The following is a 15,320-nucleotide window of genomic DNA, read 5'->3' on the forward strand; positions in this document are numbered from 1 at the left end:
ACTCGAGCTTGATGGAGCCGTCGGGCTGGTTGCCCTCGAGGATCGAGTAGGCGACCTGGTCGTCCAGATCACGGGGCCGAGCTCGTCGGGGCAGCTCGAGGAGCACGTGGAATCGCAGCAGGAGCTGAGGTAGCCGATCGTGTCCGAGCCCGAGACGGCCGTGTAGCCGCCGTACGTCGACGAGTACGTCGAGAGCGCGGAGGACGTCGTGAGCGCGATCGACGGCACGTTGCCGCGGTGGTGGCGGCCCGTGAAGGTGACGCGGTACTCGACGTGGTAGACGCCCGTGCACGACGCGCAGGACGTGCCGGAGCCGTCGCCGGCCTGGACGTCGCCGACGATCTCGCGCGTGCGCGTCACGTTGACGCCGACGCCGTCGGCGTCGATCATGAACTGCGTGCCCGAGTAGGACATGGCGTTGAGCGCCGTCTCCATGTCGGCCGTCGACATGAGCGCGTTCGACGAGTCGTAGAGGTCGATGGAGGCCGCGATGCAGTCGTTCGTCGGGTCGCTGTCGCAGGAGATGGTGCCGATGGCGCTGTCCTCGTCGACGCCGAGCTGGCAGAAGTTGACGCCCTCGGCGGAGCCGCAGTCCGTGATGTCCCACGAGATGTCGAACGTCGGGACGACGCTCGCGAGGTCCGCGTCGAGCGCGTCCATCGTCGCCTCGAGCGAGCCCTGGTTCGTGTCCGCCTGGAGCAGGTAGAAGCCGAAGGCCTGGACCTCGGGCGTGTCGCCGACGGCGTAGGTGACGCGCTGCTTCTCGGCGACGCTCTCGACGGACGTGCGGACGACCTGGATCTCGTCGCTGATCGTCGCGGACGCGAGGACCGTCTGGATCTCGTCGACGTCGACGGCGGACGTCGTCAGCGTCTGGACCTCGGGCGTCACCTCGTCGGCGGACGTCGTGATGGTCTGCACCTCGTCGACGCCGTCGACGGACGTGCGCACGGTCTGCTTCTCGTTCGTGACGAGCGTCGTCGCCTGGATGGACTGGATCTCGCTGTAGACGTCCGCGTTGAGCAGGAGCATCTGGTACTCGGAGATGACCGGCGCGACGGCGGTCTGGGGCGTGCCGAACCCGCTGTCCGGGTCGTACTCGACGCGGAACGCGTCGATGGTCGCGCCGCCGTCCTTGGACGGCACGCTCCACGACGAGTAGAGGCTCGTCGCGTCGACGGGCGTCGCGACGGGGTTCGCCTCGGGCTCGCCGGGGACGGAGTCGGCCGTCGTCGCGCTCGGGGGCGTCGTCGGCGTCGCCGGGGACGCGCCCTCGGCGCTGAAGGCCGTGATGCGGACCCAGTACGTGCGGCCGCGCTCGAGGATCGTCGACTCGACGCCCGTGAGCGGGTCGCGGCCGCCGATGAGGAAGCTGAGCGACGTCGCGGGCACCATGACGCGCTCCGCGGGCGACGAGAAGTCGGCCGTGACGTCCCACTCGACCGCGTACTCGACGATCTCCGAGCCGCCGTCGCCGCCGTAGCCGCAGGAGCCGCCGGCGTAGGCCGAGGGCTCGGCCCAGGTCGCGAGGAGGCCGACGCCGGACGTGACCTCGAGGACGACGTCGAGCGGCGCGCCGGGCGGCAGGAGCGCGCCCGCGGCGCTCAGCGGCGACGACGTCTCGAAGCCCGAGACGGCGAAGCCGTTGTAGGCCGCGACGCGCACGTAGCGCGGCACCTGGCTGCTGACGGCGGAGATGGCGATGTCGTAGCACTCGCGCTCCGCGTCCGCCGTCGCCGTGACGAGCGCCTCGTAGCCCGAGGTCGCGATGTTGCCGAAATCCGCGCTCGTGTCCCACTGGACGACGTAGCGCACGATGGCCTGGCCGCCCGTGTCCGTCGGCGGGCTCCACTCGACGCGGAGCGACGTGGGCTCGAGCGGGTAGAGCTCGACGTCCTCGGGGCCGCCGGGCGCGGCGACGGGCGCGACGATGCCGACGACCGCGGAGCTGTCGTCGTCGGCGCCCTCGCCGGGGCCCGCGTAGAGGCCCGTGCCCTCGGAGTTGAAGGGCGCGACCTTGACGTAGTAGCCGACGCCGGCGTCGAGGCCCGTGATCTGGTAGGACGACGCGTCGCCCGCGGCGCGGTCCGTGCCGAAGTGGTCCGGGTCCTTGCCGTGCGTGAACGTCGCGACGCGCGCGGCGGCGTCGGGGCCCGTGAGCATGTCGTCGAGGGCGTACATGGTCGAGACGTCGCCGCGCGGGTGGCCGAAGGCGACCTCGTAGTTGTAGCCGTTGTTGTTGACCGTGCGCGTGACGACGACGTCGGTGATCGTCGAGAGCTGCTCGAGCGCGGCCTCGACGTCCGCCGCGGTCGCGTCGTGCGAGAGCGGCGGCGTCGCGTCGCCCTCGAAGCCGAGCGCGAAGGTGCCCTTGAGCGGCGCCTGGCCGAAGCGGACGCGCTCGACCTTGAGGACGGGCGACGTGCCCGCCCAGAGGTCCGCCTCCTTGGCGACGAGGAGCGGCTGCTCGCCGACGAGGCCCGCGAAGGTCACGGTCCACTCGTAGCCGAAGGCCCAGGTCGTCAGCGGCGCGTCGGTGACGTTGGCGCCCGCGAAGTACGCGGGCGTCGTGAAGTCGTCGAGCGAGCCGAGCTCGAGGCGGCCCGCGCCGTAGTCGATCTGGCGCACGCGGAACTGCTCGCCGGCGACGAAGACGAGGTCGTTCTGGTCGAGGCGGCTCGAGCCCGTCTGGTGGAAGGCGCCCTTGCTGACCTCGATGAAGCCCTTGCCCTCGCCGGCGGCAACGGAGACGCCGCGGACGACGCGCGAGCTGTAGTCGCGCGAGACCTCGATCTCGCCGGACGAGCTGAGGCGCTCGAGGGCCGTCTTCACGGACCCCTCGCCCTCGGCGGGCGCGTCGACGGAGATGATCTCCGTCGTCTCGCCCCGGAGCTCGAGGGTGAAGTAGCCGCTGAGGCCGTCCGTGTCGGCCTCGGTCGTGACGGACTGGATCTCCGCGACGCCGTCGGACGCGGAGAGCGTCACGACCTGCACCTCGTCCTGGGTCTCCTCGGAGTACCACTCGATGTCGTAGCCGAGGACCGGCGCGCCGCCGTCGTCGTTCGGCGGCGTCCAGGTCACGTCGAGGGACGTGCCGGAGGCGACGGCGACGGCGACGGTGCCCGGGAGGCCCGGCTGCGTGCGCGGCGTCGCCGTCGCGACGGACGACACGGGGCCGTAGCCCGCGGAGTTGTAGGCCGTGACGCGCGCGAAGTACTCCTTGCCCGCGTCGAGGCCGTCGAAGGCGTAGCGGAAGGCGTCGGCGCCCTTGATGCGCTCCGTGATGACGACCTCGGCCGTCGACGACGGCGACAGGTCCGCGGTGTCGGAGACCATGAGCGACGCGTCCTGGGCGCCCTGCGTGAGCGTGTGCGCCTGGTGCGTGTAGGTGACCGTCCAGAGGCGGGGCCCCTTGGACGGCTCGTAGTCCTCGGCGACGACGTTGGCCGTGAAGATGGTGTCGAGGGCCTCGAGCGCGTACTTGAACTCGATCGCGGACGCGTCGACGGCGATGGACGCCGTCTCCTGGCCCTCGAAGCTGAGCTTGAAGGAGCCCGACACGGTCGAGAGCGCGTCGACCTGGACCGTCTGCACCTCGTAGGAGAAGCCGCCGGGCACGACGTCGCAGTAGCCCTCCGTGACCTCCTCGACCTCGATGCGCGCGTCGTCGCCGATGAGGTAGGAGTCGTCGGCCGTGAGGAGGCCGACGTTGCCGTAGACGCCGACGAACTGGACGCGCCACGCGTAGCCGCGCGCGGCGCGCGACCGCGTGACGCGGACCGGCGGCACGCCGACGTCCCAGACGCCCGTGAGGCGGCTCACGGCGTCGGCGACCTCGTCGGCGGACGCGTCGTGGTCGAGGTGGGCCGTCGTCTTGCCGCCCCAGGACAGCGTGAACGTGCCGCGGCGCTGCGACTCGGCCGCGCGGAAGTGCGTCGTCACCGTCTGGACCTCGTGGACGAAGGCGACCTCGTCGACGCGGTAGTCGTCGCCGTGGAAGTCGAAGCCCGCGGAGCTGTCGATCTCGACGCGGTAGGCGGAGATCGTCGCGCCGCCGTCGAGGAACGGCGGCTGCCAGGCGACGCTGAGGGACGCGGCGTCGTAGGCCTCGCCGAGGACGACGGCCGTCGGCGCGTCGGGCACGGCGAGCGCGGCCGTGCCCGTGGCGAGCACGGACGGCGGGCCGAAGCCGACGGCGTTCTTCGCGGAGACGCGGAACGTGTACTCGGCGTCCGCGGCGAAGGCGACGTACTTCGACGCGTGGCGGCCGGGCGCGGCGCCCTCGCGGACCGTGTCGACGTGGATCGACGTGCGGTTCGCGGGCGTGTCGTCGGTGTCGGGCTTGAAGAGGCGCGGCTCGAGCTGGGGGATGCCCAGGTCCGCGTGGTTCGCGCCCCAGAAGGTGACGGTGTAGACGTAGCCGTGCTCGCTGCCCGCGGAGACGCCGTCGCCGGAGCGCTTCACGGTGACCTGGTCGACCTCGTTGAGCTCGAGGAGCGCGGCCTCGACGTCGGCGGCCGACGCGCCCCAGCGGATGGGCGTCGTCGTCGTCAAAGTCGCCGTGCCGTCGCTGAAGTACTGGTCGCTGTGGGCCATGCTCAGCGTGAAGTTGGCCTGGTTCCGCGCGCGGCGCGCGGCCGTCTCCGACGTCGCGCGGATGGCCACGGTCTGCACCTCCGACGGGGCGCCGAGGACGTCCGTGCGCGGCGCGATGCCAAAGGGCAGCGAGTAGCGGAGCTGGGCGCCCGTGCCGCGGAAGCCCCCGAAGGGCCGCGCGCGGAGCGCCTTGATCGCGTCGAGCTTCTTCGCGCCGCCCGGGTCCGCGCCGAGCGGGCTCGTGAAGTCCTTGAAGACGAGGTCGTAGGCGTAGCCGTTGGCCCAGCCAAAGGCCGTCGCGCCGACGGCGGGCTCGACGAAGGGGCCCGTGAGGCGCAGCGACGTCGACGCGACCGAGAGCACGTCGAAGCGCGTCGCCGCGATCCAGACGGAGCCGCCGGCGACGAGGGGCGCGGCGAGGTCCGCCGTCGTCGTCGCCGTGACCATGCGCGGGAAGACCGACGTCGCCGGGAGGCCCGCGTCCACGGAGACGTGGAGCGGCGTCTCGAGGAGCAGGCAGTCGACGCCGCAGTTCGCGTGGTTCACGTCCGCGATCTTGTACGTCTCGCCCGCGACGACGATCTCCGACTCGTTCGCGCCGTTGCCGAAGACGGACGCGTTGAGCGCGGCGACGCCGCCGGGGGCGAGGTAGACGACGCGGCTGTAGTCGATGCCGTTCGTGACGCCCGCGGCGGGCGTCGCCTGGAGCACCGTCGTCGCCGCGTCGAAGGACACCTTGCCCGGGAGCGGCGCCTTGGCCTTGGACGTCTCGCCGATGAACGCGCGGTACGCGCCGAGCAGGTTCTTCGACTTGAAGTCCTCGCCGGGGCCGCCGTCGTCGCCGCGGCCGTAGTAGCCCCAGGCGAACAGTTGGCGGCCGTCGCGCATGATGTCCGCGTGGTGGAAGGGCGAGCTGAGCTCGAGCACCGTGATGCCGCCGGCGTCGGCGACGTCGTCGCGGCCGATGAGCTGCGTGAGGTTGAGGCGCAGCTCGTCCGGCAGCGACCGGAAGTTGGCGACGTAGGACACGGCCGTGATCAGGCGGCTCGGGCCCGCGCCCGAGTCCCAGGCGTCCGTCGCGTTCGAGAGGCGCAGCGCGTCGCCGGGCGCGACGGCCGTGCTGAGGTCGCCCAGGACGACGGCCTCCTGGACGCCGCAGCCGCGGCCGTCGCCCTCGATGGCCGCGAGGATGCCGCAGTGCGTGCCGTTGCTCAGGTAGACCGGGGCCTCGAGGGCGCCGTCGGGCTCGCCGAGGATGGCGACGCGGCCGACGGCGTCGAGCGCGTGGAGCGCGTGGAGCACCTTGCCGTGCGTCGCGTCCCAGCGGAGCGGCGCGGTCATCTCGTCGCCGACGTGGATGACGAAGGTGCCCTCCAGATCGTCGAGGATGGCCATGGACGAGATGTTCACGAGCGGGTAGACGTTCGCCGCGGCGTCGTTGCCCGTGAGGTGCGACGCGCCCGCGGCGAGGAGGTCGCGGCGGCCGAGGCCGCCCGTGAACGTCACGGCGTACGCGATGCCGTAGGGCTGGTCCGCGTGGACGTGCTTCGTGACCTCGACGGCGTCGACGCCGTCCAGGGCCAGGAGCGCGGCCTCGAGGTCCCGCGGCGAGCCGTCGACGGCGAAGCCCTCGACGACCTGGCCGTTGAAGTAGAGGTCGAGCGAGCCGCCGAGCGCCGTGTCGGCCTCGGCGACGACGATCTGGACCTCGTCGTTGCCCGACGCGCAGGAGCCGTGCTCGGCCATGGGCACGATGGACGCCGTCACGTTCGACTTGCCCAGGGGCACGTTGCCCGTCGTGACGACGGAGAACTCCTCGCAGCCGCTCTTGACGTCGACGTCGCGCCACGACTTGCCGAACGACGTCGGGTCGACGCGGAGCTGGGGCCACGCGCCGTCGACGTAGGCGCCGAGGAGCTGGATCGAGTAGCGGAAGGGGAAGCCCGTCTGGTTCGTCGCCTCGAAGGCCTTGACGCGCACGGACCCCGACGGCACGAACTCGAGGCCCTCGATGGCCTCGCGGACCTCGATCGCCGACGCCGCGTAGTCGATGCACTTCGTGAGCTCGCCGCCGAGCTCGAGGCGGTAGGAGCCGGCGTCGACGTAGTGCTCCGTCTCGTGGGCCTGGTCGTCGAGGGTGTGGAGCGACAGGAGCTGGAGCGAGTCCCAGGAGTCGAGCAGGCCCGCGTAGACGGAGCCGCAGCGGCTCTTGGGCACGTCGACGCCGCCGTCCGCGCGCCACGCGCCGTCGAAGGCGTCGCCGTCCGCCTCCGTGTAGACCATCATCGCGCCGTAGTTCGCGGGCTTGACGCCCGGCGCGCCGGAGGCGTTGACGGATCCGCCGGAGATGGAGTGGTTGAGCGGGTGGGAGATGGACTGGAGCTCCTCGGTGTGGACCGCGAAGCCGTTGAGGTCGCCGACGTCCTGGAGGAGGCTCACCTTGTAGGTCGCGACGGACCGCGTCGCCGACTTCTCGACCTGGACGGCGCCCATGTTGCGGAGCACGTTGAGCGCGGCCGCGACGGCGTCCGCGGACGCCGTCGGCGAGAGCGGGTGCGTCTCGAAGGAGCCGACGGAGATGGACCAGCGGCCCTGGAGGTCCGCGAGGCCCCAGGGCTCGTTGCGGAGCTCGATGGTCCACGTCTCCGACGTCGCCGTGAAGGACGACGCCGTCGTCCACTCGATGAGGTAGGAGTCGATGGGCAGGCCCCGGCTCTCGGGCGCGTCGTACGCGATGGAAAACTGCGACGCGGACGCGGCCGCGACGGTCACGGACGCGATGGGGTCCGGCACGGAGCCGACGGCCGTCGACAGCGGCAACACGCCGGCGCCCTGGCCCTGGGCGGGCTCGTCGATGCCCTTGGCGGACCGCAGCGGCTCGTCGGTCCAGGGGCCGTAGCCCTCGGAGTTGACCGCGCGGACGCGCGCGGCGTAGCGCTTGCCCGGCTCGAGGCCCGTCGCCAGGGTCTCGTAGGTCGGGTCGACGCCCTCCGACGACGTCGCGACGGAGAGGGCGACGTTCGTGCCCGACAGGGAGGACCCGTCGAGGATGAGCAGCGGCAGGTCGCCGGGCTGCGTCAGGAACGTCACGGTCCAGACCGCGCCGTAGACCGACGAGGCGTCGGCCGTCGGGAGCGCGGTCTTGGAGACGGCGACGCGGCCCACGGAGGCGAGGGACTCGAGCTGGACCGCGACGTCCTCGGCGGTCGCGTCGTACTCGACGACGACGGGCGCGTGGGCCCGGAAGACCGTGCCCGTGACGGCCTCCGTGTCCGTGAAGGCGATGGTGAAGACGCCGTCGACGTCGTCGGCGTCCGCCGTCAACGAGATGGCCTGGACCTCGTAGGCGCCGCCGGACGCGGACTCGAAGAAGACCGTGTCGTCGAACGACGGCGCGACGCCCGCGCGCGCGACGCGCGCGTCCGCGTAGGTGTCGTTGGACTGGGCCACGGCGGAGCCGTTGGCGAAGGTGTTGTGCAGCAGGGGCACGGTCGCCGGGTCGCCGTCGGGCCGCCGCTGGACGACGCAGGACGCCGCGTAGAACTCGTAGCCGCCGCGCGGGTAGTAGAACGCCTGCTTCGGCCCGTGGGCCAGGGTCAGGTTGTTGGCCTTGAGCTCCCAGGACGACGCGTTCGCGTCCCAGTTGATAAAGAAGGGCGTGCCGACCTTCTCGAAGACGGAGCGGCCGTTGTAGATCGCGCCCGTCTCGACGTAGGGCCCCGCGAGGTCGCCCGCGCAGCCGGGCCCGCCGAGCTCGACGTAGTTGGCCGTGACGGCGGAAGCCGTGAGGCAGGGCGCCTCGGGGCAGCGCGAGGCGCCGCCGAGGGACGTGAAGGTCACGGACCAGACGAAGCCGTTGTCCTTGGCCGGGCCGAAGCGCGAGACCTCGACGGAGCCGAGGCCCGGGAGGCCCTCGAGCGCCTGCTCGAGCTCCATGGGCGACGCGTCGAAGGGCACGAGCACGGACTGGCGCCGGTAGGCCGACGAGTTGCGCGCCTCGGACTCGAGCGTCTGGTAGGCCCGGTTCGGCGGGAACCGGAGGCCCTCCTCGAAGTAGACGAGCGCCGCCTCGTCCTCGAGGAGGCGCCCGCTCCACTTGTCCTTGCCGCCGCCGCCGTGGAGCGTGTGGCCCAGGCGCGTCGACTCGACGAAGACCGTGCAGGAGTCGCAGCCCTGGAGGTGGTAGTCGACGAGGTGGAAGTACTCGCCGCGCTTGTCGAAGCCGCGCGACGGGAACGACGCGTCGAGCGACACGTGGTGCACCTCGCCGCCGATGCGCACGAGGTCGCCGGGGTTCAGGAGGGCCGTCAGGTTGGCGCCCGTGCGGTGGTGGAGGTAGACCTTGGCCGACCCGGCGTCGACAGTCGCGTTGACGACGCTGTCGGTGTCGTTCGCCCAGAGCGCGAGGTCCGGGAAGCCCGTAAAGTCCCACGCGAGCTCGAAGACGCCCGACAGCTTGCCGTGGCGCGTGCGCGAGCCCGTGGACACCGTGGCGACCTCGGGCACGTGGGACGCGACCATGGTCGACGCGTTGTCGTAGCGGTCGCCCCAGTGCGCGGCGATCGTCACCGCGCCCGCGTCGTACGCGCAGCCGAGCGCGGGCCCGCGCGCGACGTTCGCCGCGACGACGGCGAGGGGGTCGACGTGGTAGTTGGACACGTAGGCGCCGTCGTAGGTGATGGCGTAGACCGTCTCCGTCGTGGAGGTCGCCTCCCTGGTCACGGAGACGCCGTCGACGTAGGGAAGCTCCTCGAGGCGGAGCTCGAGCGTCGCCGCGTCCGCGTCCACGGGGATGCAGGCCGTCGTCGAATTGCCACTCTGGAGCGCGTAGGACCCGTCGCTGAAGGACGGCGTCGCCACGGTGACGACGAGCGTCTGCACCGCGGACTGGCGGCCCGAGAGCTGGACCTCGTAGCCCGAGACGGCCGCGCCGTTGTTGCCCTCGGGGTAGCCGAGCGCGGGCGGCCGCCAGTCGACGCGGATCGACGAGGCTTCCAGCAGGCGGCAGCCCATGACGTCGTAGACGTTGCAGGACCCCTCGACGATGCCGCCGCCGATCTGCGCGACCTGGGGGACGTCCGGCGCGGACGCGCACAGCGCGTCCGCGTGGGCCGTCGTCCAGGGGCCGACGAGGTAGCCGTCGAGGGGGTCGCCCGGGCGGTCGCTCCAGCCCGGCGTCGTGCGCGCGGCGACGCGGAAGTAGTACTCGACGCCGGACTTGAGGTCCGTGATCTCCGTCGAGTAGATGGACCCGACGGACGCGCCCGAGAACGCGTAGATCTGCGGCGCGGACGCGTTGACCGCGCGGCCGACGTAGGGCGTCGTGAGCACGACGCAGGTCACGTCCGTCGCGCAGGTCACCGTGTGGGGCTCCGCCGCGGCGAAGTACGCGTCCGCGTTGACCGTCTGGACGACGTACGCGTTCCCGTCGACGTTGATCGTGTCGCCCTCGTCGACGTCGTCCGCCGCGGAGAGCGGCAGGGCGATGCGCCGCCGGAGCGCGGCATCGTCGTCGTCGGGCGACGCGTAGGCCACCGTGCCGATGGTCTGGTCCGCGCGGCCGACGGAGATCTCCAGCGAGCCGACGGGGCCGACGTCGCCGCAGTCGAAGCCCGAGACCTCGAGGCACTGCGACGAGAACGACGGGTTCGTGTCCCACTCGACGACGAAGGAGTCGAGGTCCGAGCCGCCGTCGGACGTCGGGCCGTCCCAGCCGACGAGCACCTCGTGGTCGCCCACGTGGCTCGCGTGAGCGTTCAGAGGCTCGCGCGGCGCGACGACCGCGGGCTGCAGCGGCGACACTAGATCCGCGACCGCGGCCTCGCCGACGCCGACGGAGGAGTAGGACGACACGCGGACGTAGTAGGACGAGCCGGACGTGACGCCCGTGGACACGAGGGCCGAGTAGGTGAGCTGGCCCACGGCCTCCTGCGCGACGCCCTTGACGAGCTCGCGCGCGCGCGCGCCGTTGGACACGAGGATCGGCGGCACGTCGCCGCGCGCGGACCCAAAGTTGACGGTGATGTTCTCGCCCGCGCAGGGCACCCAGGTCACGTTCTTGCCGTTGTAGGTCACGTAGTCGGCGCAGCCGTAGCAGCTGAGCTCGACCTCGCCCGCGACGGTCTCGATGGCCTCCTCGATGGAGAGGCCGTCGGCGTCCTTGCCGATGCCGCCGCGCGTGAGCGGGAACCCCGCCGGCAGCCCGTCGGGCTGGACCGTCGCGAAGAGCTCGCCGGGCAGCATCTTGACGAGGGACGCCGTGTAGTCGCCGCGGACCTGGAGGCTCAGCGACGCGCCGACGGCCTCCTCGCACTTGAAGACCTGGCGCTCCTGGCGCGAGCCCGTGAGCGTCGCGACGGCGGACGCGTTCGCGCTGTGGCGGAAGCAGTCCGTCGCGTCGGGGAAGTGGCCGCCGCCCTCCTTGGACGCGCAGCTCAGCAGGTTCGCGCCGTCGACGGCGAGCTTGTGGCCCGAGACGCCCTGGTAGGCGGAGCGGAACCGCGTGTGCTGGTCGCCGCCGTAGAAGACGGACTCGAAGGTCACGAGCCACGTGTAGCCCTGGGGGTCGACGCAGCCCGTGTGCGCGTCCGGCGCGGGCGAGCAGCGGAGCTCGCGGCTCACCGTGACGTCGTCGACGGTGCAGAGCGACTCGAGCGCGGCCTCGACGGCCGCGGCGGACGCGTCGTAGGGCAGCGCCTGCGTGTCCTGGCCGTCGAAGCTCAGCGCGAAGAAGCCGCCGAGGTAGCGGTCGCCCGTCGTCTCCGCGACGGTGAACGACTGGACGTCGGGCCGCGCGTTGCGCGACGTCGCCAAAACGTGCGTCGTGTTCGTCGGGTAGCCCTCGGCGCCGGAGTTGAACTCGGCCGACGGGTCGTACTCGACCTTGAAGGACGTCACGGGCTGGCCGCCGTCGTTGAGCGGCGCGGTCCACTCGACGAGCAGTTCGGTGGGCGACACGACCTCGGCGCGGACGTAGGCCGGCGGGTCGGGCTTCTGCGTCGACGGGGTCAGCGCGAGCGGGCTCGACGCGCGGTACTCGCCGCGGCCGTAGTCGTTGTTCGCGGCGACCCTCACGTACGTCGGGCCGCCGGAGACGTTCGCGTCGAGCACGACCTCGCGGACGGGCACGACGGACACCGTCGGCAGCACCGCGGCGTCGAGGCCGTCCTCGTTGGCGCCGAGGCCGACCATGGCCTGGTACGCGAAGGCCGTGTCGGCCTCGCTCTCGAGCTCCGACGTGAAGGTCACGTACCACGAGTAGCCGTTCGAGCCCGTCTCGACGACGCGCTCGACGTCGACGGTGCAGACCTGGGCGAGGTTCTCGAGCGCGTACTTGACGTCCGCGGCCTCGGCGTCCCAGGCGAGCGGCGCCGTCGTCTGGGCTTTCCAGACCGGGACCGTGCTCGCCTGCAGCGTGGCCGAGTAGGCCGTCGCGTTCGAGCCGAAGACGTAGGACGCGTCCGCGTCCTCGGCGTCGCCGCAGCCGTCGCGGCCGAGGTCCGTGACCGTGAGCTGGGGCACGTTGCCGCGGACGAGGTCGCCGACGAAGGTGACGAGGTAGCGGACGCCGTAGTAGCTGTCGCCCGCGGCGTTGTTCATGTCGCCGCGCGTGACGACGACGTCGTCGACGAGGTACATGGCCTCGAGCTCCGCCTCGAGGTCCGCGGCGGCGCCGTCCCAGAGGAGGCAGCCGGCCTCGCCGCCCGCGGTCGTCTGCGTCGTGAGCTCCTCGCCGAAGACGAGGCGGTAGCCGCTCGCGGACGTCGCGCCCTCCGTGAGGTTGCACTTGTTCTTGTTGTCGATGGTCGCGCCCGACTTGGTCGGGTCGCAGTAGATCAGAATCTCCTGGACCTCGTACGTCGCGTGCGCGAGCGACGCGACCGTGAGGCCCGCCTCGGACATGGCGTCGTCGGGCGACGCGAGGGGCACGTAGGCCTCGGAGAACTCGCGCGTGTGGTCCGTCGAGACGCGGAACGTCTCGCCGTCGACGGGGTGGCCCACGCGGACGTAGTCGCCGCGGCGCAGGCCCAGCGACCGCCAGTCGACGGCCGTGCCGACGGAGTCGCCGAGGCGCGGCGCGAGCCGCGCGTCGCCGAGCTCCGGCGCGTAGGAGCCGCTGAGGGCCGTGTCGAGCTTGTAGAGGGGCGCCTGGCGCAGGTCGTCCTCGCGGCTGCCGCCGTCGTAGAAGGCCGCGGTCCAGGGGTCCGACGCTTTGCACAAAGGCAGCGTCGACTCGTCGTAGCGCGCCCAGCCGTAGGTGTCGGCCGAGTCGTCGACGGGGTAGGACAGCGTGACGTTGTGGAGCAACGCGTTCGTCTGGAGGCAGACGGAGAAGACCTGGCCGCCGATGCGCAAAAAGTCGCCGCGCGCAAAGTGCTGGTCGAGCTCGCCGCGCTCGTCCGCGCCCGAGTTCGCGAGCGACCGCGTCACGAGGGACCCGTTGTGGTCCACGTCGACGAGCGTGCGGTTCTTCTCGTGCTCGTCGAAGAGGACCCAGCTGCCCTCGAAGTCGCCGACGGACAGCGAGAACGACGCGGCCTCGGTGAAGGGCAGCGTGTGCGCGTCCGTCGCGACCTTTTGGACCTCATACGAAATATCGAAGGACTGCTCGACCGTCGCGCCCTCGGGGAAGGCCGCGGACTGGGAGTGCTGGATCGTGTAGGACGTGATGCCCGCGCCGGCGTCGTCGGCGCTCTGCTCGTACTGGAGCAGGAGCTGCGACGTGGAGTGGCGCGAGAGCCGCGCCAGGCCCGTGGGCGCGGCTGGCTCCTCCGCGGGCGTCGCCGTCGCGACGGCGCTGACCTCGCCGTAGCCGTTCGCCGAGTAGGCCGTCACGCGGAAGGCGTACTCGGCGCCCGTCGCGAGGCCCGTCATCGTCGCCGCGGACGCGGCGCCGGACACGGTGACGGCCGTGTAGTTGTCGGGCTCGACGCCCGCGTAGTGCTCGACGACGCGGATGCTCGGGTTGATGCAGTCCTCCAAGGCGCAGAGGAGGCCCGTCGGGTTCGCGACGAGGGGGTCGAGGTCGCCGACGTCGCTCAGGAACGTGACGCTCCAGACGTAGCCGCCCGCGTCCTCGTCGTAGGACCGGCCCACGCGGACGTCGCCGACGCTCGGGAGCTGCTCGAGGTAGCCCTCGACGGCGTTGGCCGAGGCGTCGTGGGCGATGGGCACCGTCGTCGCGCGCTGGTACGCGGTGAACGCGAGGCCCGTGTCGCCCGAGTAGACCTCCTCGACGTAGAGGTGCGTGGAATTGAACGCGCGGCGCGCGGACACGGTCATGGTCTGGCCGTTGACGACGATGGCGTCGCCGCGGCCGATGTGGCCCGTGAGATCTACCGACGTGGTCATGTACTGCTTCATGTAGACCATCTTCACGGTGCCGGGCAGCGCGCGGTCGACGGCGCCGAAGGCCAGCGTGAAGGAGCCGTCCGTCGCGTTGTTCGCGTAGGCCGTCGTGTAGCCGTCGCCCTCGTCGGCGTCGTAGGTCCAGTAGGTCGACACCTTCTGCACCTCCGCGAGGCCGTAGAGCGAGCCCAGCGCGGAGGGGATGGCCTGGGCCGTCATCGCCTCGACGCGGTAGCCCGAGACGGCGCCGCCGGCGACGTGGCTCGCCGTCCAGGACACGTCGACGGCGTGCGCGGACGCGACGGCCGTCTCCACGGTGCCGGCGGCGGAGGGCGTGCCCACGGGGATCGCCGAGGGCGGCGCCGTGCGCAGGAAGTCGCCCTGGCCCTTGATCGCGTTCTCGGACGCGACGCGGACGTAGTACTCGAGGCCGGGCACCAAGCCGTCGATGCTGTAGGACGCGCCGACGACGCGGAGCTCCGCGTCCATGGGCGCGTAGGAGAGCACGCGCTGGTGCGAGTCCTCGACGTAGATGAGGTTCTTGTTCGGCGCGTACAGGTCGCCCGACTTCACGGTGAACATGTACGTGAGGCCGTCGTCGGGGAAGGTCACGTAGATGGCCGCGCCGCTCGCGAGCTCGCGGGGGTCGTCGTTCTTGCCCGTGTAGTTGAAGACGTGGGTGTCGACGTCGAAGCCCTTGACGCAGTCGGCGCAGAGCCACTTCGACGCGGCGACCGTCGCGGAGCCGAGCGGCTCGCCGTCGTCGGACGTGAAGTCCTGGGACGTGTCCCACTGGATGACGTTGTAGACGACGGGGTCGCCGCCGTCGAACTCGGGCGCGCCGATCTGGACGACGAGCGTCTGGTCGCTCGAGGCCTCCAGCGTCGGGATGCCGTCGGCGCCGCCGGGCGCGAGCGCGCCGGGCGTGCCGGGCGTCTGCCGGGGCACGGTCACGTAGGGCGGCCGCGTCTGGCGCCGCGCGCCGTAGCCGAGCGTGTGGCCCGCCGCGACGCGGCAGTAGTAGGTCACGCCCGGCAGGAGCGGCGGGTGGCTCCGGCGGTCCGGGCCGCCCAAAAAGTATTCAAAGTCCATGCCGTCGCCCGCGTCGACGTCGACGACGACCTGGCGGTACTCGGCGCCGTAGGGCACGGTCGCGTTGCGCAGCTCCGTGATGTTAAAGAGGTTCGGGTCGAAGGAGATGTCGTTGACGCCGCGCGTGACGCCCTCGGCGTAGGGCTGGAGCAGCGACATGTTGCCGACGACGTCGACGAACGTAATATCGTAGGTGTGGGAATCGCCGCTGCCGGACACCGTGCCCGTGACCTCGACCTCGCCGACGTTCTCCATGTTCTCGAGCGCGATCTTGACGTCGTACC

The 15,320-nt window shown here is 71.7% G+C and overlaps 1 protein-coding gene across 1 annotated transcript in view; it reads right to left on the reverse strand.

The window, feature by feature from the left end:
• AURANDRAFT_72083 (hypothetical protein) overlaps nt 1-15,320 on the reverse strand; it is a gene marked incomplete at both ends in the record, with an annotated part of 64,044 nt that overhangs the window by 11,721 nt on the left and 37,003 nt on the right. Inside the window, one exon of the mRNA XM_009041048.1 lies at nt 73-15,319. Within this exon, the coding sequence (XP_009039296.1) occupies nt 73-15,319 (15,247 nt within the window). The remainder of the gene's footprint in view (nt 1-72; nt 15,320) is intronic.

The sequence above is a fragment of the Aureococcus anophagefferens genome, assembly GCF_000186865.1.
Source record: "Aureococcus anophagefferens unplaced genomic scaffold AURANscaffold_18, whole genome shotgun sequence".
NCBI lineage: Eukaryota > Pelagophyceae > Pelagomonadales > Pelagomonadaceae > Aureococcus > Aureococcus anophagefferens.